The sequence below is a fragment of the Hyalella azteca genome, unplaced genomic scaffold (genome assembly GCF_000764305.2).
Source record: "Hyalella azteca isolate HAZT.00-mixed unplaced genomic scaffold, Hazt_2.0.2 contig4352, whole genome shotgun sequence".
In the NCBI taxonomy this organism is placed as follows: Eukaryota; Metazoa; Arthropoda; class Malacostraca; order Amphipoda; family Hyalellidae; genus Hyalella; species Hyalella azteca.
This window is the reverse complement of record NW_025934571.1, coordinates 56368-80873: the sequence shown is the minus strand read 5'-3', so window position 1 is coordinate 80873 and position 24506 is coordinate 56368. Positions and strand designations below refer to the sequence as shown.

General features: G+C 38.4%; 1 protein-coding gene across 1 annotated transcript; it reads right to left on the bottom strand.

Annotated features, from left to right (window-relative positions):
- Positions 1 to 9447: 9447 nt before the first annotated feature.
- LOC108666499 (high-affinity choline transporter 1-like) lies at positions 9448 to 18239 on the bottom strand. Its single transcript, XM_018153384.2, has 12 exons — positions 17990 to 18239; positions 16918 to 17025; positions 16005 to 16160; positions 15377 to 15525; positions 14779 to 14934; positions 14370 to 14499; positions 13989 to 14080; positions 11861 to 11983; positions 11458 to 11561; positions 10953 to 10969; positions 10679 to 10763; positions 9448 to 9508 (listed from the first exon to the last, which is right to left on the bottom strand). Exons 1-12 carry the CDS (start codon positions 18156 to 18158, stop codon positions 9448 to 9450), a joined length of 1350 nt encoding a protein of 449 aa, XP_018008873.2. The 5' UTR covers positions 18159 to 18239.
- Positions 18240 to 24506: the final 6267 nt, after the last annotated feature.

The window sequence follows — 24506 nt, the reverse complement described above, 5'->3', positions numbered from 1 at the left end:
AATATGTTGGCCTAAGACGAGTTGTATCATGTTTATGGAACCAATCCATGTTCCAGCACATGAGTAATTTTTTTTCTATTAGATCAACCGATTGGCTTCAATTGCAGAAAAATATCTGATTTATCTGCTGCCCAAGTTTATAATTAAATCTCACGGGCTATCCACGTATATGTCGTAGCATAAGGTGGCCATGTCGACCACAGCTGACTTTCTTCTCTGTCAATGTTTGTTGTTTTGACATTTGGTGATTGCTGTTGCTACAATGACTATTCTCGATAGGCGACCGGAATTGCTAGTGGCTGCGTCATCTGAGCTATCTGAATCTCAGTCTGTTTCGTTGATACTGTTTCTGTGAAAAGTTCGAGAGCAAATATTTGATCATCGTGCTGTTCTTCTCTCGAAATCTCAATTATTTCAAGTGATGATCTGCAATAAATACAATTAGAAAAAAGGGACTCGGGATGAAAAATTGTATAGTGTTTAACGTACCTACTTCCTAATATTTCAACTTTCGGGTTATATACTCCTAACAGCTGTAAAGATAATAGATCACTAATAAATAACAGAAAAACTGTAGATCTAAGATGTAAGTAATTAATTTTGAAATACAAACAAATTTCGGAAATACAATGCGTAACTACATCACAAAGTAATCAACTGGAAAAATGAGATGACCAGAATGCTTTCACTACTGCCGAGCGGTTCCATTTGGAACCAGGCAAAATATTTCGTGATCTAAATGACTTTAGAAACATTATATCACGTAATACCATATACAGAATTAAAAGTACTCTCTTTATCGATAAAATTCTGCAGCTAACTTATAAATAATATATTTTTAGAACGAACTACTTACGTTTCTCTGCAATGTCAAGCCCTCCTGTCTGACACCCGGTACTTACAATCTTTTAATGTTGACTGAGCTGAGAATAGTCGGCGCAGCAGAACCAAACGTTGCCAGAACACGTACAAGATGTGTATCAAACCTTTACGCATCCACTAGTATATTGATTTGACCACACAATTTTATTATGAATCCATTTTTTTCCGCTGGTTCCGAATGGAATCGCTCGGAATTAATGGGTTAAAAGAATTCATGAGCGAAGAAACTTTTAAAGCAAAGGTCATGATAATGTCAGGCTTTAGTGTTATACGTCATCAAATAGTCGTAACTTTGGGTCTGTATTGAACAGCCCTGACATGGAGTGGGCGTAAGATTCTGCAGAGACAATCGGGATGTGAAAATTGAATTTTGATTTGAGAGGCGAGAAAATCTTGGATGTGTACATGAATAGAATCGAAGTACAGGAGGGTAATTTCATTGGATATAATAATATTAAAATAGCCAGTTTTTCTCGAATAAATAACGCAAGTTTGAATGCATAATGTCAGAGTTGTTAAAAAATAAACATTCTGTGCAAGCACTTCATCATTACCACACCAGAAGTCGGAAGTCGGTATATCATAATTATAGGTTGCCATAGATTGCCATTGCATACGCGATGAATGTTCGTGTAGTGGAACAGAGCTGCAACACAGGCCGGTCGGTATATCCAAACAGCACACGCGGTTTTATACAGTTGTTCTTGTATGCAAGTTTGAATACATCTTGCTCAGGCTGGCGCGTTGAGCAGAAACTGCGTACACTAGTGATAGACTAACACATGATACAGATGCGTTCACGACAGATCACTGTAGGGTTGGTTAGGGGTGGTGGAGTCCTTTCACATTTATGATAGGCGAAAATTCGCTGCCGAGCACATAAATGGACGGTTTGATGTCGCTGCTCTTTAGTTACCCGGCTGCTGTCGTGCGGGATGGTGTTCATGCAGCCGTTCCCACCATCCTTGACTGAATTTAAGCTCCAGTAACGTCTAGTCTTGCATCCTTGCCACTTTGAATGCCTATTTCGAGGCGCTCGGGACTTTGTTGCGCTCTACTGAATATTCAAACTTATTGTCACTGCAAACCTATCTCCTCCTAGAGTTTTGAAACTACAGCAAGGAGAGATATACCGTTTGAATCGCAAATAAAAGATCTACAGATGATGAGGACATTTTTTTCTAATTTCGTTATAGTTCGGATTTTATTTGCAAAAAAGGGGGGGGGTGGCGGGGGTTAAATGAATAAATTTCCGAAAAATTCATGAAAAATGCTCACATACCCACAGAAATGAGAATTTAAAAAACCGTCTGCATCAGTTTTAGATGTTCTTTACGCATCGCATGATATGTGTCTCGATAGTGTAACTTTTAAAATCCTAAGAGGAGATAGATTTCTACAGTATTCCCTTTTATGTCAGTATTCTAAGAATTTCACGTTTTCTTTAATTTTTTTTGAAAAATTCACACGAACAATAAAATCTTAGAATTCCGTTTTACATACGTGTACCGAATTTTGAATCGATCCGTCGATAAATAACTAAGATAAAATTCGGGGCAGACCCTCCTCTTAAGTAACGTTTTTTTTTATGCATCACATCGACGAGGCATGCAAACCGACGGGCAAAGTTCAATTATGCTTGTTGGCGAAGGTGCTTCTTGGTTCAGTGGTAACGCACATTTGTACTGTTCAATTATTGCTCTTAGTAGGATCAAATTTACATATACTGAATAATGACAATTACCAATACTTAGTTATAGATTTTGATAAGAAGAATCAGTCATCTCACCTACTGACTTCTATACCTGACATAACCCGTCAAGAGAATGGTCGAGTATCGGTCATTGATCAACGTACAGTTTCATTTTCGCAAGCGACTTCGCTTGACGTTGCATCAGCCTTAACTGATTAATGAATGCGAATAATATGAATTAAGAGGGTTCCTTTTATTACATAGCGCCTATATTCTTGCGCAACGCTTCTTTTCTCTGATTTTTTATACGTTTGTTGTTCAGCGTTAAATTTCTGGATTATTTATCATATGTATTACTTCCTATCTAAAGATGGTTGCATCTTCTATTTTATGTTAAGATATGTTTATCTTAGGTACAATTATTTTTAACACATTATTAACGTTCTGATTTTCGTCGTGACTTGTTTCTATTGATCGACGATTCATATTCTGAATTTATTGTTCTACCATTCTCCTTTGATGTATTTGTGCAGCAATTCCCTATGGAATTTCGCTGGTAAAATGAATTCCTTTGTTTATTATGATGCTCCATTATGATTCTTACAAATGACAACTATGATTACAATTGTTTTCTATTGTGAGCTATATTTAACTGATTCAAAGATTCTGAACTGTTGATTTCAGTCTACCAATTCGTTACTTGCAAATTGAGGGACCAATTTCCGGTAGGGAGAAAGGTGTCTATCGCATCTTGCTACAATTTGCCACTTTTAAGATCTCTTGTTATTACGATGCGGAAATGTATTTTTTTATTTCAACAGCGTAAACTCTTTCTCTTGATTTTATAACAAAGATCGAGGACGATCTACAATTTTCCGGTAGGGAGGAAGGTGTCAGGTGACAAAGTTGATACAATTCGTCCCTGGATATTTCCTCATTAATATCTTCCTTGTTGAAATATAATCTCATTCTTTGCAATATGTTCATAAACATTTCCTTGTTTCGCCTTCCCTGTTTATCAAGTCACGCCCTTAGCGACGTAAAATAGCGAAGCTATATAAGCTCTGTCTCATGCGATTAACTTCAGTCTTGGGCGTGAACCGCTGTCGGTATACCCCATTGCTCCTGTCCATGTCAAACAGGACAGTGACGCTAGCTCAACGTCTGAGTGGAGAACGCCCTGCGGATACACTCTAGACTTATTCTTATCTCAACTGGACGCCAAAGACGTCAATGTTAAAGCTCCAACTTATAAACTTGGATTGTCCTAAACTGTGAGTCGACTATATTCTTAAATAATATTCTATAATCGTTTCCTCAATCTCCTCGAATCTCGCTAAACCGAACCAACACTCAGGTCTTATTTAATTACCATTCATATAAGAGGTGCACAGAAAAGCAACCTCGTACATATCCGCATCTGCATACACGCAATGGCTCCGGATGGGGGGACAGTTACGGTTCGGGAGCGCAGCCGTGCACCACCAATTTTGTGCACCAATAAGCCCTGAATCGAACGCCTTGGATCTTTCCGGACATACACCAATCAGCCGTGCACCACTCGGCTTTGTCCTCTTCCGGCCTTGACCACCACCTGCCGTACACCACCACGTCGCGGATCAAATATGACTTCCAGGCATCGTTAAATTACGTAATTTCACGTTCACCGCGTCTGAGGTTAGGTTGCAGATAGCATAGTTCTGTTCCAAAATTTATCGTCCTTCGACGAGTGGTCGTTCGACCGAGGGCTGGTTCGACGCACGGCCTAGATACGGACGGCTTGAAGTGTTGCAGGCTACGTTCTGGAAGGCGGGAATCATGATGGTCCATTACATCCAGGGCAGTGGTGGTCTTCGGCAGGCTACCCTTGCGGTTCTAGTATGCCGATGTCCCTGAATAATGGTACCGGATTGTGATGCTACCGGAAGTGCATCATGCCACGTTATGTACGTTATTTGGTATGGAAGCTCAAGTAAGTTAGGTAGACTCACTCCATGATGCTAAATTTTATGCGTTCCATAAATACTGTACTTAAATCATGAACTGGTATATAATATGCCCCTCCGGACTGCAACATTGTTAGAAAAACAACACAATTTGTCTCTGCCGAATATAATAATTTGTGGTAATGGTGACGGAGCCGATTACTATTTCCATTATTTCCCCATAAGTATTTCGTTCACAGTAACATCAGCATACTTTTCAACTGCACGAAATTAAACAACGACTCAAATTCTGCACTCAAAGAAACGAATGTGGCTTTATCCAAATAACGAAACACTTATTGCAGCTAACTTGGCCGGGCATCCTGACCCATTTTAGCACGACAAATAAGACTATCCTTTTGATCTGAAATGTTAAGCGTTAAAAACAGGTTTAAACTTTAAAGTACAGGCTCTGCAGCAACAAGTGTTGCCGCAGCGCTGCACGAGATAAAAGCGATCGATGTTCATTTGCGGTCACGGCATTTGAGTCTCACCGTATCATCATGATTACCACGGCATATTTGAGCCGCAACTTATTCGCATCTTATATTCACGCAACTTATTTTTTTCCTCAGTTCGAATTAAGTTCCAAGTAGAACTTTGTAAAGCGATCCAGGCAACGAGATAATGCAACTCATGCGTGCTGTTTACTCAGCTGATTCACGACACCTCGAAATTAAATTTTTCTGTTCCGGCTGTTCAAAAAATTCCCAACTATTGCTGACTAAGAATTATCGTTTAAATTATAATAATCTCGATTGTAGCCAATGCGGATTCAGCCTCAATGGGAATACGATCGGTACGTGGTTTATTACAGGAATCAGCAGACCAGGGAAACTATGCTGTTTTTCGCTAAACTTCCTTGAAGCTCGGAAGTGGTGAAGGTCTATGCAACGATTATTTCTAAAGAATGCCACACAATAAGTTTACCTAGAATTCTTTTCAAACCGGTAAACTTATTTTATTATTCCAATTTTATTTTGGTACGAAGGTAAATACCTAGTAACGCTGTAATTGGTAAAAAAGTACCATAGCTCTTCAACAAATAGTTTCGCTGTAATCCGTCTGTACGTAATTATTTTGCCAATTTATAATTTAAGTAACATGAAATTTATATTCTTAACAACAGGTGCCTTCATTCTCTGAAAAGATAATAAGTAATCTAGAGCTACATGTTATTACACATTCCAGAAGTTCTTCCCAATCCATTCAATGTAAAGCGTAATAATTCTAAATAGCATCCATTACACAAAATACTCGCCTCAAAATATTCTTTACGTGACTATGTTCTTTCACCAGCGAATTTGTACCGCACCACAGCGAGCACACATTGCTTTGGCACCACAGTCCGGCGTCAACTGACTGCGGTGCACCTGCATGCCGGAATTGCAAGCTAGCAACGTTTTGTGAAAAAATGCACTCATTTTAACGCCAAGCCGAAGAGCACGGCTTAAAGCTATCAGAATGCTTGATATTATTCATATATTCTGACATAGTTTTGCTGGATGTGTATTGCATGCATCCAATCCGACAATGCCTCTTATTAAGCAGGGATTATTCCATTATTTTTTGGACTACATATATAGTAATAACACACATATTTTACACGAAATTATAAATAGTCAGATGTCCTTGTGACAAATTAAAAGATTTGCTAATTTATTATCCCCTGAAGAGGGGAAGATATCATCTGTTGAGCCATATCACTTCCCATTTCGTGGCAGGGGTGGCCATAACGATGGCCATAACGAAGCAGCCGATGGCCGCGCCGTAGGACAAAATCTGTGCCTGCCTGCCAGTCTTGGCGGACAGCACGCGCTGGAAGTACACCTGCGGACAGAAGGTGGAGAAATATAATTAAATATTTCCCGTTTTAAACTGAATTTTCATATTAGCAAATTTGTTTTCAATTTAATATTGAATTGGATAAATAACATCAAATATAACGTTCCTAATCAGTTTTTCAGTAGCGTATTCACTGAAGAGGACTTGAATAGTATTCCAACTATTGAGCAGCACCCAGTCGTTTCTAAATTAACAAGCTTTGAAACACAAGAAGAAGAGGTTCTCAAGCGCCTTATCGCTGTAAATCCAAACAAGTCATGTGGACCAGACGGCTTCACCCCAGATTACTCAGAGAGTTAGCAACTGTCCTACCCGGCCCTTTGACGACATTTTTTCGGGAAATTTTGAGCATAGGGATCTTGCCGGCTGACTGGAAAGAAGCACAAGTGACACCGTTGTTCAAAAAAGGTCGTAAAAGCTGCCTGGGCAACTATCGCCCTTTCAGTTTGACAAGTGTCGTTTGCATGGTAATGGAATCTGTTGTGAGGGATCGATTGATAGATCATTTGACTTGCCTGCTGGACGAAAGGGAGCCAGTAGATGCAGTGTACCTCGATTTTGCCAAGGCATTTGACAGCGTCCCACATGAGCGGTTGTTGCGTAAATTTTGGGATATGAGTAATGAGAGTATTGTACTCAAATGGATCAGAGATTTTCTAGTATTGAGACGACAACATGTCAGTATTAATGGGACCGTATCAGACTGAGCTTCAGTGCGCAACGGCGTGAGACAAAGAAACGTTCTCGGTCCTATTTTGTTCGTTGCTTTTATAAACGATCTGACCTAGCGTATGCAAGATGTATGCTGACGACACAAAAATTTATAATATGGTGAAGAATACGCCGCAAAAAGTACAGTTGCAAGGTTATCTTGACAGGTTGGTTGACTGGGCTGATAAGTGGCAGCTGCGTTTTAACGCTGGCAAATGTAAAGTTATCCACCTTGGCAAGAATAATGAACAGCAAGATTACAGTATGAGAAGACACGGTTGCAACGACAGAGTGATGCTGTCGAAGTCGACCATGGAAAAAGATTTAGGAGTTGAAGTTGAAGATTCAGAATCTCAGTCGAAGCACTTTAAACTAGATATCTTGAATAAAGAGGTAAACAACTAAAAAATAATTTGAAATTCATTGAGGTTTCGGTAAAAAACTTTATTTGGACAGCTTTTTATACATCCGAAGAACCTTATTATTAAATGCACATTTATTTATTGAAGTTGCATTTATGATGCCATTAAAAATGAACGATAAATATCCTAGGAAATAGCGGATTGTGAGACCCGATCGCTCCAGCTATTATAAAAGATACTATTGTATAGAGGAATCCGATTGAGATTCTAAGAAATTAGTAAAACATAAATATAAACCCCAGTACAAGGAGATAAACTGCTCTCGCGGGAGTAAATACGGAGCTATCAATATTTATTTTCATTTATATGTACACTATATATACTTGTAATTGTTACAAGTAAATCTTGTCAAGATATTTCCATGGACTTAAACGCTTCAGCGATCGTTTAGTGACATGTAGGTCATTTTCCTAATTTATCAAGTATTCTATTGAAGGACATTTCGAGTAAATGTTATTTGTAATATTCAGGTATTTGCATCGCAACTTTTATTATCTAGGTTGCTTCACCTCAAAGTTTCCTCTTTGCAAATTCAATGGTTTGAGTTTGTAACAATAACCCTATATTGATCATTAATCATTGATGATGGGCGAGGTAACGATAGATTGTGATCACTATATATTAGTCATTATTCATTGATGATATGTTGGTTTTGTTGCACGTAGTTGTTTAATTGATGGTCTGCGATGAACGTTACGTATTAAGTTACATTGAGAGTAAAAATAAGAGCTATGATCTTGAGTTGAACATCTTGTCATTTGCACGTCACAATATTAATCAACCTTAGTTACACACAAGTGAAGCATACCTACATCTTCCTCATGGTTAAATTCTCTACTAGAATGAAATAAATAACCCTTCTAGTCCAGTCACATAGAGATTACAAAATAAAGCACATGCATTCACTGTCTCATGAATTTGGTGCATTTAGTTGTTGAGCCAAAAATAATTGTCGGAGACCCTCATGCATATTGTTCAATACAAGACATTGTTAGACAATACCGTCAAACCATAAATGCGCTGAATATAAAGCCTAAAATGGGTCATTCATAAAATAAACGTAAAAGCCTAAAATGGGAATTGGGATATGGCATGACCATACTGATAGGGTTTATATATTTCCCCGTATTGCAAATAAAGTTCAATCTGATTAATCACTAGTTCCCAAATTATCGAGCGTGATAGTCCTTATTTAATTACTGCTCTTCTTTTAAGTTTTAAAAATCATATTCTCCTACACATTTGTAAGAGTTTATTCATGTGTTTGAAGCCTATTTGGGCACATATCCACGCTACTTATCGTGTCATGATATTACTTGTAAATAAAATATTATTTTTAACTTCTGTATCACATGACGTTGAAAAATTGAGGTTGGTGAGTTTCATTGATTAAAATTAAAATATGATTTCAACTTTTTTCATGGTAACTTTACTGAAAAAAAAACTTCACTTGTCCTTTAGATTTTAAAAAGAGAGCTAAATGGCAGTGCCGTGATGAATGTGGGTTCTAAGTGCTCGTCTTTAAGTAAGTGTACTGTAGATTTTCAATATCATTCGGGGGACTACGAATTCAAANATGTTATCAATATTATTGATCATTTGTGATTTATATACAATTGGTGCATTATCCAGCTACAAATTCCAATCATTGGATGTAGTAAAATGTTTTCAGTAATTGAAGTACATACGTTTTTCTCAGGCGTGGTGGAGCCATGTTTCATACACCTCTCTTTCGGTCAAGGTCAGCCGGCTACTACGCATGAATGCCTGGTGGCAGAGAAACATAACATGTTCCGTACGTGCTCTGAACCTTCAGAGAACACACCTTATTAACAGAAAATAGCTAAATGCAATGTCTTTACTTTTACAGCCATTTTTATTAGCTGGGCACAAATGTTCCCGTTCGGCGTTAATGGGTTAAGCGAGACACCAACAACAGCGCGGTCATTGTCACCAGCATCGACATGGTTCTGCACGTAATAATAGTCTGTATAAAACAATAATAATAGTATAATATAATATTTTTAATAATGGTAAATAGTATGTATAGAACAATAGTAACAATAGTAATAGTTTATGAAAACAAAGTATGATCAGCTTAAACATACATTATAACATACAGATATCGGCGTCGATGAATAGGCCGGGTTGAATGTACGAAATATGTATAAATTGAAAATTTTAGCTTCACCCTCATTTTTTAACTGATATGTGTGTATTTTGATATTATTTTGAATCAGCATACGTGGAACTCTTGTATCATATCGAATAAAAAGACTTGCAAATTAAATGCAACTTAGAGTCAAATATTTTTTAATGAAAAAACACTCAAGGATGGAAAAATTAAGAATAATTATAGGGTTATCTTTGAGATCATTTATTTAATAATCTTATTTGGTTTTGATTAATAATATTTTGTTAGGCAGCAAAATTAAAGCAAGAATAATTGAATTTAATACATTTACTTGTAAACAATCCGTTTTTAATACCCAGTAATTGTTAATATATTAAGGAAATTAACATAAACCAATAAAGTTCGATGGTGCCACACATGTCAACAAATGGCCACCTGCATGGGAAGTGAAATATGAATGTGAAATGGCCACCTGGATGGAAAGTGAAATATGAATGGGTATTGAAATGGCCACCTGAATGGGAGGTGAAATATGAATGAGAAGTGAAATATGAATGGGAAGTGAAATGGCCACCTGAATGGGAAGTGAAATATGAATGGGAAGTGAAATATGAATGAGAAGTGAAATATGAATGGGAAGTGAAATGGCCACCTGAATGGGTAGTGAAATATGAATGGGAAGTGAAATGGCCACCTGAATGGGAAGTGAAATATGAATGGGAAGTGGAATGGCCACCTGAATGGGTAGTGAAATATGAATGGGAAGTGAAATGGGCACCTGAATGGGAAGTGAAATATGAATGGGAAGTGAAACGGCCACCTGAATGGGAAGTGAAATGGCCACCTGAATGAGAAGTGAAATATGAATGGGAAGTGAAATGGCCACCTGAATGGGAAGTGAAATATGAATGGGAAGTGAAATATGAATGAGAAGTGAAATATGAATGGGAAGTAAAAAGGGCACCTGAATGGGAAGTGAAATATGAATGGTAAGTGAAATGGGCACCTGAATGGGAAGTTCTGCGTCTCGTTCTCGTAGTCGTACCACGGATACTTGATGACGGCTGGTAGCTTCAGAACTGGCTCTCCTCCTATACAAAAATAAATTTAATTAATTTCGTGAATTAATAAAACTTTTCTATGATATTATAGGAGTAAAACTCTCACTCGTTAAGAATTTATCATCACTATAATATATATATATGAGCACAACTATATTAATGCAATGCGAAAAAGCATTCATCAATAAAATAACTCATTGTCATTAGACAACAACTTACTTTCAAGGACCCAAAAGCTATTAGCGCCCCAAAAGCTATTTCAGTGTTAATACAAATTTCGACATGACTAAAATGTTAATGGAAATTTGAATTGAACTTCAGTTAGACGGCCGTTGCGCCGTCCTTAATTTGGACGGCGCAATAATGTCATTGACAGTTATTATGACCCATAGTACGCCACCGGGGTGACTGTGGCCAACGTTTATTATTTTGTTTTGCTGCTATTTTTTCTGTTGTAGGGGTGCCGAAGTGACCCACGGCGGCCGAAGTCACAACACTTGACAGTATCAAAATTTTCTTTCTTTAAAGACGGAACAAAAAAAAAAAGTTGAAATCTTATTCACCTGAGTTGAACAAGCGACTAAGACTCATGGTAAAAAAATAGAACTATCGAAAACTTATATTTAATAGCACACAAGCATTATAAATTGGCTTAATGGCAATCCCCATGATATTTGATGGAAATCATCTTGACGAGTTTCCACCAAATTTTTGCCCATCTCACAATAGGGCATAGATGGAAGTCGTAAAAATGGCGATGGCGCAAGCCACTGCCGTGATGACAGGGATGGCAAGTCGCAGCACAATGTTCATCTCCCGAATGCTGGCCTGTGAACAAAAATATTTTAAAACATTAAGCTCGTAAAAGAGTTTTGTAAACCTTTTTTAATTCACAGTCGTATTATTTTCCGCATTTTGTTTAGAAGGTGTGGAAGTGTTGTGAAAAAAATGAAGCATCATGTAGTGTTGATTAAATTTTGAACCGCAAAAAGCCAAAATGGACGCTAGATTTAGAGATGGTAATATATTAGCCAAAAAATTTCCACCGAAGTGAAAAAGTAGATAATTACACTATCTGAAATGAACTGCTGATACCTTTTTCACTAAATTTTTGCTGTATGGCTCACATGAGGTCGGATGACGCCTTTGTAGACGTTGTGGGTGAACATGGACGAGGCGGATAGCACCGAGGAGTCAGCGGACGACATCACAGCGGCCGACACGGCGCCCAGGCCTATGAATGCCACCCACTAGTGGCAGGATTAGTGCAGGTTAGTGCTGAGCAAGAACTTTAATGAAGAACGCGCAAGATTTTTATTTATAATACGAATACATACAAAATAGATAATTCGTGCGTGTATATAAATGGGTTTGATAATAAAATATAATTATAAAAGTTACATCTTTACAAGTGCACATAAGCGAGGTTGATGCTTTTTACAATAGATTTTATCGAACAGGAGACCAAACTTTAAAGATTTCATTCACTGGAAGTTCAATCACAAGACGTTGAATTAAAAATTATTTGGAAACCCACAAAGCTAATTTTCTTTCAAAAATATTATATCATGCTTGAGCTAATATTGAAGTTGAAGCGCCACAAGCAATTTTCATTTTAAAGGGGAGCGTCTGGGTCCAAAATCGACAATTGTGGCTTTTCCTGTTTTTAGTTTCATCGTAAAGCTGACATTCTGACCTATCCAACGGTACCAAAACCATCTCTGTGCGTTGATCTATGCGTTCACGACAGATCGCGAAAGGGTTAGGGATGGTGGAGTTCTTCAACATTTACGATAGGAAATAATTGCCGCAGTGCACTTTAAATAGCTAGTCTTAACACACTTCGCTCCAGTAACCCTGTTGCAGTCGTGTGGGATAGTTCTCGCGCCGTCGTTCGCACCATACTTGACAGAAATTGAGGTCCAGTATCGTCTTGTTTTGCCTCCTTGCAGCCTTGAATGCCGATTTCGAGGCGCCCGGGACTTTGTCGGGCTCTACTGAACATTCAAACTTATTGTCACTTACTATCTCCTCCTACAGTTTTGAAGCTACAGCAATGAGAGATATACTATTCGATTTGCAAATAAAATATTTAGAAATTGGTCGTAGTGTTTTTCAATTTCGTTATAGTTTTGAAAATATTTCGAAAAAAGGGAGTTAAAAAAGTGGGATATCGAAAATTTTTCGAAAGTTTTACGAGAAATATCCCCCTCACCCACAATAATTCGATTTTCGAAAAAAGCAACGACGAATCGATAGATATGGTCCTTTCGCATCAAATGATATGCGTATCGATGTTGTAGCTTGAAAATCCTAGGAGGAGATAGTTTTCTACGGTATCCCCTTTTTGGCCGTTTTCTAAGAATTTCACGTTATCTTTCATTTTTCGAAAAATTTACGTGAATAAAAGCCGTATATTTTTCTGTTTTACATATGTTTACCAAGTTTCATAGTGATCCGTCAGTAAATAACAGACTTTTTTACTCAGACGCTCCCTTTTAAAAAATCTATGACGCTGGAGCTAATATTGATGTATTATTTTCGGTTTTATACTAAAACACATTTGAAATAATCATGTACGACATTGCATGTGTGAAAGAAATTTATCCGGCTCACTTTTATCCTGAAATTGAGACTGTGCTCGATGGGTTCGATTTGAAGTTTTTGTTCTATAGTAGAAAAATGAGAAGGTAAATCATGCTTCGAATCTGAATAAATTTTAACGGAATAATATGATGTTAATTCGGAGCGTGCAAATTGTTCGCACACGTGGCATTTGAGCCTTAAAAAAATATTTACGATAGTTTAATACTGTAATTGATCCGGTCAAAGTTCATGATAATCTCCACGTCGGCAATCAGAATAATTTTATTAATTATGAAACTCCTCTTAAAAAATTTATTTCATTCATTGCGGCTAATTCCTACAATAGATTTTTTTCTTCTCTTAATGCATGATAGTATACTGTAGTTATTGCAGTATAATTAATTAAGATGACTCGCGCACGAAGAAGTTTGTCATATTGTGCGCAGAGTAGAGGACCTGAAACTACGGAGAGTACTCGGAGTTAACGGAAAGTGATTATATTCTTAGCGAAAACCAGATTCAATGTCTTGATCCTGCCCATAGAAGATTTTCGGAAATCTGCGCCTATATTATTTTTTTCATATCACAATGAAAAACAAACGCACAAAATCTTTGATTCTCTCTTAAATGCGAGACAATCAACATGTATTGTTATTATAAAGATCTCACCGATGGCGTGAGATACTGTAGCACCAGAGGGAGCACGAGCTTGGCTTTCCCGGCTTCCACGATACTTTGGTTGAAGGGCGTCTGCTCCCACTCTGTGAAGTGAATGAATTTACCCACTCAAAAATTACATGATGGCGTTTGCTCCCACTCTGTGAAGTGAATAAATTTACCCACTTAAATTTCACGTGATAAGTGAAAAATATATACCATGAACAGCAAGATTACAGTGTGAGAAGACATGGATGTAACGAAGGAGTGCTGATTGCGAAGTCGACAATGGAAAAAAATTTAGGAGGTTATGTCCACAAGGAGTTGAAGTTTTCTAAGCATATTGAAGCTCAAGTTAATTATTCCAATAAATGGATTGGACAATAAACGTACCTACAGTTTTGCACTTGATGGACTTGCGTACCGACAGTTTTGCATTAACGAAGCAGCCGATGGCCGCGCCGTAGGACAAAATCTGTGCCTGCCTGCCAGTCTTGGCGGACAGCACGCGCTGGAAGTACACCTGCGGACAGGGTGGAGAAATAAAATTAAATATTTTCCGTTTTAAACTGAATTTTCATTTTAACAAATTTGTTTTCAATAAAATATTGAATTGGATAAATAACATCAAATATTTTCAACTTTAAACTAAATTTTCAAATTAACCAATTCGTTTTCAACAAAATTTTGTATTCAGGATGAATACCTAAATTGTAGATTCGAGCAAGCTGCAGAAGAAAAAATATTACAAATTGTAAATGCTAGATGAAAAGTATTATAAAATGTCATAAAAATGAATTACCTGCCAAGGGATGCCTCCGCAGATGAGGAGGAATGCATAGTCCCACCATGTGCCCCACTCGTAGGGGTTGTTGGGGGGCTCCCCGAGCCAGTTGGTGGTGTTGGGGTTCAGGGAACCAGAGTACTCGCTGTGTAGGGAGAACGGCACTGCCAGCCACTGCACAAACATATATAATAATGGCTTCAGTTGTTCAGTTCACGAATATATAATTACTTGACAACTAAGTGTATAAGTTTGTGTCGCATGTCTGATTAACTTAAGTAATTGTTGCTAGTCGACATGCAGTCATTAAAGTGAGCTTTCTTAGTTTTTTATCAACAATCGTAGATGAAGAGATGTTTTTCAGTCGTTGGTCGGCAGCAAAATTGAAGTAAGTTGATTCTTTTATGGCTCATTGACAGGTATTCACATTCATAGAAGTAGATTTTTCCAGTCGCTGGTTAGAATTCGCATTCACTGAAGTCAAGTTTTAATTTAACTCTCATGGTCTTTATTGTTGAGCTTATGCATAGTTGTGCTTAGTTATTTTTATATTCCCGCATCGTTACTCTCCACGCAACACACAACACTTACTACACATCACACACCACACACTCACCAGGCCAATAGCAATACAAAAGAGCTGCACCACGTCTGTGTATGCCACAGAATACAGCCCTCCTACAAGGGTGTACAGTACGGCTATCGACGCCGACACTACGATCGAAATCGCGTCAGGTAAATCCAGGATTACCGACAATGTCGAACCTGTAACAAAAATAGAGCCTTATTGTCAACATCAAGACTTCCGGGATGGTGAAAATAATTAATAACCTAGTTGACCTTATGGGACGAAAAATAATCTGATAGGAGCCAGCGAAATAACGTGGACAAATATGAGATTAAATTACGGATCAATGAAATGTACGATTTAAATTCTACTGCTGTCGAGTATAACCTCATGCAAGATACTATAGAATGTATGGCTCATGATGACTTTAAAGGGTCTCCACGCACGCCATAGTTGGGTCCCGCAATGACAATACAGTATATGGGCCCCATGATGACAATGTGTAGGCCCCGCGATGACAATATATTAGCTCCTGCAAAGACAATATTTGAGTCACATTTGGACAATATTAAAGCCCAACAAGAAGAAATGTATGCCCCATGAAGACAACATGTAGTTCCAACAAAAAATATCTATGTGGACCAGCAGACCCCACCATTGAAGTCCAACGACCCACCAAGGGCGGCCAGGATGGACGCAGTCCAGAGAGTCTCGCCAAACAAGGCGGGCAGGTAGAGAGCGCAGCCCCAGCGCTGCCCATAGCTCTCCTGTAGAGGGTCTAGCATTGTCTTGTACTCCGCCTCACGCATCTTCTTCGCAAAGAATAGACCGCCTGCAATCGAAAAACTTTAAAAACACATATAAGTAGTTATATATACATAGATATTAGCCGGACAGGATTCGTAACATTACCGGACATTGGTTAGAAATCCGGACTAAATCGAGTCCGGTTATGTACCTAACAATTAGTTTGTACTTGAAAACCGGACACGGAAAAATGAACTATACACTACCGGGACATTCTAAAAAATGCCAACCTCGTTAGGTTAGGGTTAGATTTAGGGTTAGGTGTGTATAAAATCCTTCTTTACATTGCTTAGTTTGTACTTGCACTGTCTTACGATCGAGCTTTCATAAAAAAAGAACTTCTGCCCAACTAAACGTATTTATGTCTTTATTTCAATGCATTTATATTCTATTTTCATAAAAATTAAATGTCATTTCTCCTGTGCGTATGGAGAGCTCGTCTCACCTAAGACGAGACTGATGGCGTAGCCGAAGGGCGCCTGGCAGTACAGGAGGCCCTGCGTGAACGTCTAACCGGACACGGAAAAATGAACTATACACTACCGGGACATTCTAAAAAATGCCAACCTCGTTAGGTTAGGGTTAGATTTAGGGTTAGGTGTGTATGAAATCCTTCTTTACATTGCTTAGTTTGTATTTGCACTGTCTTACGATCGAGCTTTCATAAAAAAAGCACTTCTGCCCAACTAAACGTATTTATGTCTTTATTTCGATGCATTTATATTCAAATTTTATAAAAATTAAATGTCATTTCTCTGGTGCGTATGGAGAGCTCGTCTCACCTAAGACGAGACTGATGGCGTAGCCGAAGGGCGCCTGGCAGTACAGGAGGCCCTGCGTGAACGTCACCTCCGCCGTCCCGTTGATGTAGCCTCCGCCCACCCACGTGGCTGTAGGCCAATGCTATCATTAGGGTAATGCTACTATCATTAGGGTAATGACGCTGAAATCAGTAGAGTGCAATGCTGCTGCTATCATTACAGTGTAATAATGCTGCTATGAACATTCGATTATTAACATTGAGACTCGGAATAGAATTTGAGCTTCTTTTTGTTGTCTTATTCTAGCATTTCTCGGTTCCCAGCACCTGTCATATTCACCGTTCATGTAACTCATGTTACCCCAGTGCCTGTCTAATTACCCAAGCACCTGTCTTGTTACCCCAGCACCTGTCATGTTACCCCAGCACCTGTCATGTTACCCCAGCACCTGTCATGTTACCCCAGCACCTGTCATGCTACCCCAGCACCTGTCATGGTAATGATGCTGCTATCATTAGGGTAATGATGCTGCTATCATTAGGGTAATGATGCTGCTATCATTAGGGTAATGATGCTCCTACCATTAGGGTAATGATGCTCCTACCATTAGGGTAATGATGCTGCTATCATTAGGTAATGATGCTGCTATCATTAGGGTAATAATTCTGCTATCCTTAGGGTAATGATGCTGCTATCATTAGGGTAATAATGCTGCTATCATTAGGTAATAATGCTGCTATCATTAGGGTAATGATGCTGCTATCATTGGGGTAATGATGCTGCTATCATTTGGTAATGATTCTGCTATCTTTAGGGTAATGATGCTGCTATCATTAGGTAATGATTCTGCTATCATAACACTGTAATGATAGCAGAATCATTACACTGTAATGATTCTGCTATCATTACAGTGTAATGATACTTGCAGTGTAATGATTACATTACAGTGCAATGATACTGGTATGAACATTCGATTATTAACATTAGGACTCTGAATAGAATTTGAGCTTCTTTTGTTGTCTTATTCTAGCATTTCATGGTTATCCCAGCACTTGCCACGGCTATCCCAGCACCTGTCTAATTACCCCAGCACCTGTCATGGTCATGAGGCCCACGAACGGCCCGATGCTCCTGCCGGCCAGGATAATCTCGTCGGAATTATCCTTTTTACTCCTGCGTCGCCAGGCAGCGTAGATCCCGACGCCAAGGATGAGGGCGTAGAATAGCAATATGGCCACCAGTCCTGCCACGTTCAGCGCCATTTCCCCAACGATGAAATGAGGAGACTATGAAGACGAGTGTAGAAAAAACTGTAGATTTGTAACGCTGAGTAGTCACAGGCCCACAAATTGCCACTCCTACGAAAACGATGAAAGCAAGCATTACAATTTTATTTCTTTGAAACATATAAATACTGACTGCCTCAGGTAATATTACGCTTAAACTTTGCAATTAAATTGACATTAAAAGAATTCATGCTCGGGGAAACTTGTAGAGCAAAGGTCAAGATAATGTAAGGCTTTAGTCTTAAGCGTCATCAAATAGTCGTAATTTTGGGTGTGTATTGAACAGTTTTGACGTGGTCCGGACGTAGGACTCTGCACAGATAATCGTTATGTAAAAGGAGGATTTTGATTTGAGAGGCGAGAAAATCTTGAATGTGTACATGAATAGAATTGAAGTACAGGAGGGTAATTTCATTGGAAAAAATAATAGTAAAATAGCCAGTTTTTCTCGAATAAATAACGCAAGTTTGAATGCAGTCAGTGTTGGCAAAAAATAAACATTCTGTACGTGCACTTCATCATGTACCACACTAAAAGTCGGAAGCGGTATATCATAATTATAGGTTTCTATGGATTGCCATTGTATACGCGATGAATGTACGTGTAGTGCAACAGGGCTGCAACACAGGCCGGTTGGTATATCCAAACAGCACACGCAGTTCTACACAGTCGTTCTTGTATGCAAGTTTGAATACATGTTGCTCAGGCTGGCGCGTTGAGCAGAAACTGCACTAGTGATGGACTAACACATGATGCAGGCTGACAGATGCTGCGCTTACACTAGATCCAACCACATCAGCCATCATCACCACATCATTCATCATCACCACGTCATTCATCACAAACACATAATTCATCTGCACTACATATCCATCATCACAACATCATTCATCATCACGACATCATTCATCATCACAACGTCATCATTCATTGAAATGAAGGTTCGCTCCGCCGTTGGTCAGAATTCACATTCATTGAAATGAAGGTTCGCTCGGCCATTGGTCGGAATTCGCATTCATTGAAATGAAGTTTCGCTCGGCCGTTTGGTCAGAATTCACATTCATTGAAATGAAGTTTCGCTCGGCCATTGGTCGGAATTCGCATTCATTTAAGTAAAGTTTTTTTTATCATGCATCACATTGACGAGGCATGCAAACCGACGGACAACGCTTAATTAAGCTTGTTGACGAAGGTGCTTTTTAGTTCAGGTGTAACGCACATTTGTACTGTACAATTATTGCTTTCAGTAGGAGCAAATTTATCCTGAATCTATTCTATGACCATTACTCAATTATAGACTTTGATAAGAAGAGTCAGTCATCTGTAGAACTATCATGAGCAACTGCAATGTCCTGCACCGAATTTGTTGTCCCGACAAATTTGCAGCAGTGCAAGCGTATGAAAATTAATAACAAATTTTTATTAAATTCATACACCAGGCAGAACATGTTATTACAAATATTTAGCTGAATGCGTAAGTACGGGATCGCTGTTCTATAATTAATAACTCAAGTTCCTAGGATGACGTTTGCCGTTATTGTCACCATGTAATTATATGTGTAGTAGGCATAACAAAATTGTTAAATAATAATAGCATAATTGTCTGCCATAGCTGGCTGTTAAACCCTGCATGGAACTGACCGGTTCGGCCCTCACTAGGGTTCACAATTAGACACTGTCAAACAGCTATAATTAAATAAATAATATTTAAATATATATTTAATTTGGTGGATTTGTTTATAAATAGCAGATTAAACGTTTTCATGCAAATGTTTCATATGAGTCATTGAATTTAACATTATTCAAATAGTAAACCCGAAAACAGGACTGCATCAATTCATCGAACGAAGAATGTAGGAACGGTGTCACACGGCTGATGTATTATTGCCCTGTAATAAACATGCTTCATTGTGTGACTTCATCATAAAAAACAGCAGAGGGGTATTTAAATGCCAGGAAAAATGACTAAGCCCGAAATGATAAGCATCTCTGAACCAATCCATCAGTGGGAGTTAATTTAAAGCTCTGTTTCCTAGCAATGTGACGGGCTCCCCATTATATTAAGACCCCACACTCTAATTACACACTACACTATACAATCACCCCATACTCTATAATCACCCCACACTCTATTATTCTACACTATATAATCACCCCATACTCTATAATCGTCCCACACTCTATAATCACCTCACACTCTATTACCACAGCACACTCTATAATCGCCCCACACTCTATTACTACAGCACACTCTATAATCGCCCCACACTCTATTAACACACCACTCGATAATGGCCCCACACACTATTATCACCCCACACTCTATTACACACCACACTCTATAATCACCCAACACCCTAAAATCACTATATACTCTATAAACACATCACACTTTGCTACCACCTCCCGTGAACTGCGATGTCCACGAACAAAGAAAGAGTACCACCACCTGTCACACGCGCAGCTGACTGAGAACGTGTCAATACAAGACGTTATACCCGCATGAACACAATGCCTATTAACAGCTTGCAGGGTTGACGGTCTTGCCCTGTGTTAATACAACTTCTTCATTAGTTTGAGTGTCTACACCGTAACAATGATAACGGCTGAAGTATTCAGCCTCCACTTGTAAATGCCGGCGTGACACACACTCTACCCATCAAATGCCTTGTAATGGGTGCATTGAAATCACTTAATTTGCTGCTCTGAAATAGCAATTAGTTAATTAAATCTACAATATAAGCACAACAGTTTCGGTAAAATGAAGATTATCATCATGCAGAGAGCAATAGATGACCACGTTAAACCCCTTTATGCGACTTCAGATGAGAGGGTAATACGAAATTAATACCTCGTCGTGATACTCGATTGTGAACAAAAATACTCTGAGAAATTAATATGTTTACAAACATTTAGTTCTTCATGCTCGTTATCGAAGCCGTAGACGAAATCACTGATTTTGAAGCCTCAATAAATGACAATATTCATTCGTGAATTTCGTGCAAAAAAAAAATAAGGAATAAGTTAAAAAACATAAATCTTTGTACTGGCCAAATGAAAAAAAATTAGAATCTAAGAATGATTTTGTGCATGAATTCAGTTCTAATCCTACTTGAATGAGAATGATAATTCCAGAAAAAGTCATTGGGAAAAATTTATCCTACATCTATCGATTGTTATTTTCTATCAGGATTGATCCTCGCGCTTTTCACTTTTGCATGTCCTTCCTTCTTCTAATCAAGAAAAAAACGGGGTTTTCTCAGGTGTCTACATCTTCGGCAGCTTTCTAGCAGCGTAGAACATAATTTACTTCAGTGTTCATCTCATGGATATTTATTGGAGCATAAATAACAGGCGCGACCAGCCACGTGTGTAAGAGGATGAGGAAAGCAGGACATGGGAACGATATAGGTTGTCCAGCGTGACTTTATTCTACGCTTCCTTTCCTTACAGAAATGCCGGTTATTGAATGAAGCTCGTTTATATCAGAGCGGTGTCCCGAACTGTTCAATAATGAACTAAAATTCTATGTATAACGTTTAAAATGCATCAAAACATCAGGAATATAGTAATTTATTATAAATCATTGAAACATTTTCTTCCTTTAGTTTTTCTTGTACTATATCTCGCCAATGAGAAAAAAAAACTCATTGAGAAAATCGGATCAGTTATGAAAATTTGTTATTAATTACCAATGTGCAGGGTTTTGCCGTTCATTTATGTTGAATAAATTACTTAATTAATTACAATAATTTCTCTCTAAAAGAGAAATTAATCTTTANGACCCAGCCAACCTGTACATGACAAGTCTCTCGCCAGCGGGACCCAGCCAACCTGTACATTACAAGTCTCCCGCCAGCGGGACCCAGCCAACCTGTACATGACAAGTCTCACGCCAGATGTGCCCATGCAATTTTTTCCATGTTGAACATTTATTGGCTGTCGCGTTTTCATTTCGAAAACATAGACACAAGTCGATTTACTGCGGCATATGTTAACATAACGTGCTAGATAAAAATTACATTTTGCTAGTGTTATTTATGAAGGTATTAAATTGAGATCATGCATTTTTCCAAATTGTAGAGTATTAGCAAGTGAGTAGTTTCAGACAATTGAATAATCATTCATTTTTGGTGATCGAGAATAGTTATCGAATTATACAATTGTTTATAATCCAACAATATTATTTACATTACAAGCGTCCGGAAAAAAGACCTTCTGGCACTCTCTATGCAAGCGGTCACGGAGTACAAGGTCAACGATGTGCTGGGTTGGAGGTTGCCTCCATTTCCGCACCTGCATACACGCAATGGATGAGGGGGGACAGTTGCGGTTATTGTATGCCGATGTCCATAAATATTGACACCGGATTGTGATGCTACGGGAAGTGCATCATGACTTAATACGTTGTTTGGCATGGAAGCTCAAGTGAGTTAGGTGGACTCACTTCATGATGCTAAATTTTATGCGTTCTATAAATACTTACATCATGGACTGGTATATAATATGCACATCCGGTTTGCAACACTGTTAGAAAAACAATGCAATTTCTGCCTGCGAATGTAATAATTTATGGTAATGGTGACGGAGCCGATTGCTATTTCCATTATTTCCCCATAAGTATTTCGTTCACAGTAACATCAGCATACTTTTCAACTGCACGAATTAAACAACGACTCAAATTCTGCACTCAAAGAAACGAATGTGACTATATCCAAATAACGATACACTTATTGCAGCTAACTTGGCCGGGCATCCTGACCCATTTTAGCACGACAAATGCATGAGCGTATCAGGGCTACGTTCGCTCCCTGCTTGTACGTGCTGTGGGTGAGACTGTCTGTCATAGTGACTCGATTATTTCTATGAGTATAGCATTCTTTTGATCTGAAATATTAAGCGTTAAAGAACAGGTTTAAGGTACAGGCTCTGCAGCAACAGGTGTTGCCGCGGCGCTGCATGAGATAGAAACGCTCGATGTTCACTTGCGGTCACGGCATTTGAGTCTCACCGTATCATGAATGATGTTATTTTGATCAATGCATGTTGTTTAATTACTATCCAAGGCCTTCATGCAACACCTCTTTCCATTCCGCTATTCTTAATTAATGTCGACCTCAGCTCATTAACAGTAATTGTTGTTGCTTAACATGTATACGCAACAGGTTACAATGATTGGCAATGGAAGGCGGCACGGCTAGAATGCATTCACCTTCTCAAACACACTCGCATATCAAATACTGTACACACATAATTTTACCTATAAGCTACCTAATTTACTTTTTTTGTTTAGAAATAATGAATTATAAGACATAAAAAACACAAATCTTCTAACGAATTCATGCTAACATATATTAAAAAGACACATTTTCAGCAATAACAGTCATGGGAAAAGCAAAAAGGTATTTCGAACTTTCAAGGCCCGGATTTAAACAAATTATTTTTTGTAATTTATTTATCTAACTGGAATTTATTCTGTTCAATTCTGCCTTTTTAATTGTCTTAATAAATTACAAATTCATGAAATTAGCCCGTCTCTAACACCACATAATGATGATAGTCTCACATTTATTTATACGTGGGATCTTTGATGTAGAACTTCAACGACCTCATGATTTTATGCACATTATTACCATCGGACCTGTGGGAGCGTTGGCAACATATCACTCAGACATATGACTGGGTCATCTTGTCCAAATGGTGGCACGCTTTCCGCAAGTAGTACTGATACGCCCAGGAGCAAAATGGGTCTGGATGACCCACTGACATTTTTGTGTCAGTGGGTCATCCATTTTTGCCACTGACATGGCAAAAATTGCATCGCTATTTTGCTAAGTCTGGCTCATGCCTCCGAGTGACGCATCCAGTCCGACAAAGATGGCGCCTCAAATTTTTCCTCCTTTGAGAGACGTCACTTAAAATGTTGCAATAAGAAGTTAAATTAGCTAACAGGGTTGGCTAAAAACATGAGAATGGCAGCGCATGAACACATCGTCATCACCGAGGGCTGCAACAGGAAATTTGTTGAGAAGCAGACGCTAGCAAAAGATTGCTGGCAGGAAATGGGAAGTCTCCTTAGTCATGTCATGCATAATGCGTAGTATTCTTTACTGAATTGGCTAGTCCTCGCATCAATAAATATGCATTGAAATTCGCAAATGCTCCGAGCAATTGTTCTTATTCATTTTAAATGTAAATATTACTTTTTGAACTCAATGATATTGATTTTCATTTAATTTATTCCAAATATGTTTGATATAAGAAATTACATGAAATATCAAAATGCTCAGCAGTTTTTAGTGATATTCTGTATACTAAAATCCG

What these genes read in the sequence shown, in the direction of transcription:
- LOC108666499 (XM_018153384.2), bottom strand. Translation starts at nt 18,158, where the DNA reads ATGGCGCTGAACGTGGCAGGACTGGTGGCCATATTGCTATTCTACGCC. An exon ending in GGGCCTCATGACCATGACAG is followed by an intron (nt 17,026 to 17,989) that starts GTGCTGGGGTAA and finishes ATTGGCCTACAG; the next exon opens with CCACGTGGGTGGGCGGAGGC. An exon ending in AAGGCGTCATCCGACCTCAT is followed by an intron (nt 11,562 to 11,860) that starts GTGAGCCATACA and finishes TTTTGTTCACAG; the next exon opens with GCCAGCATTCGGGAGATGAA.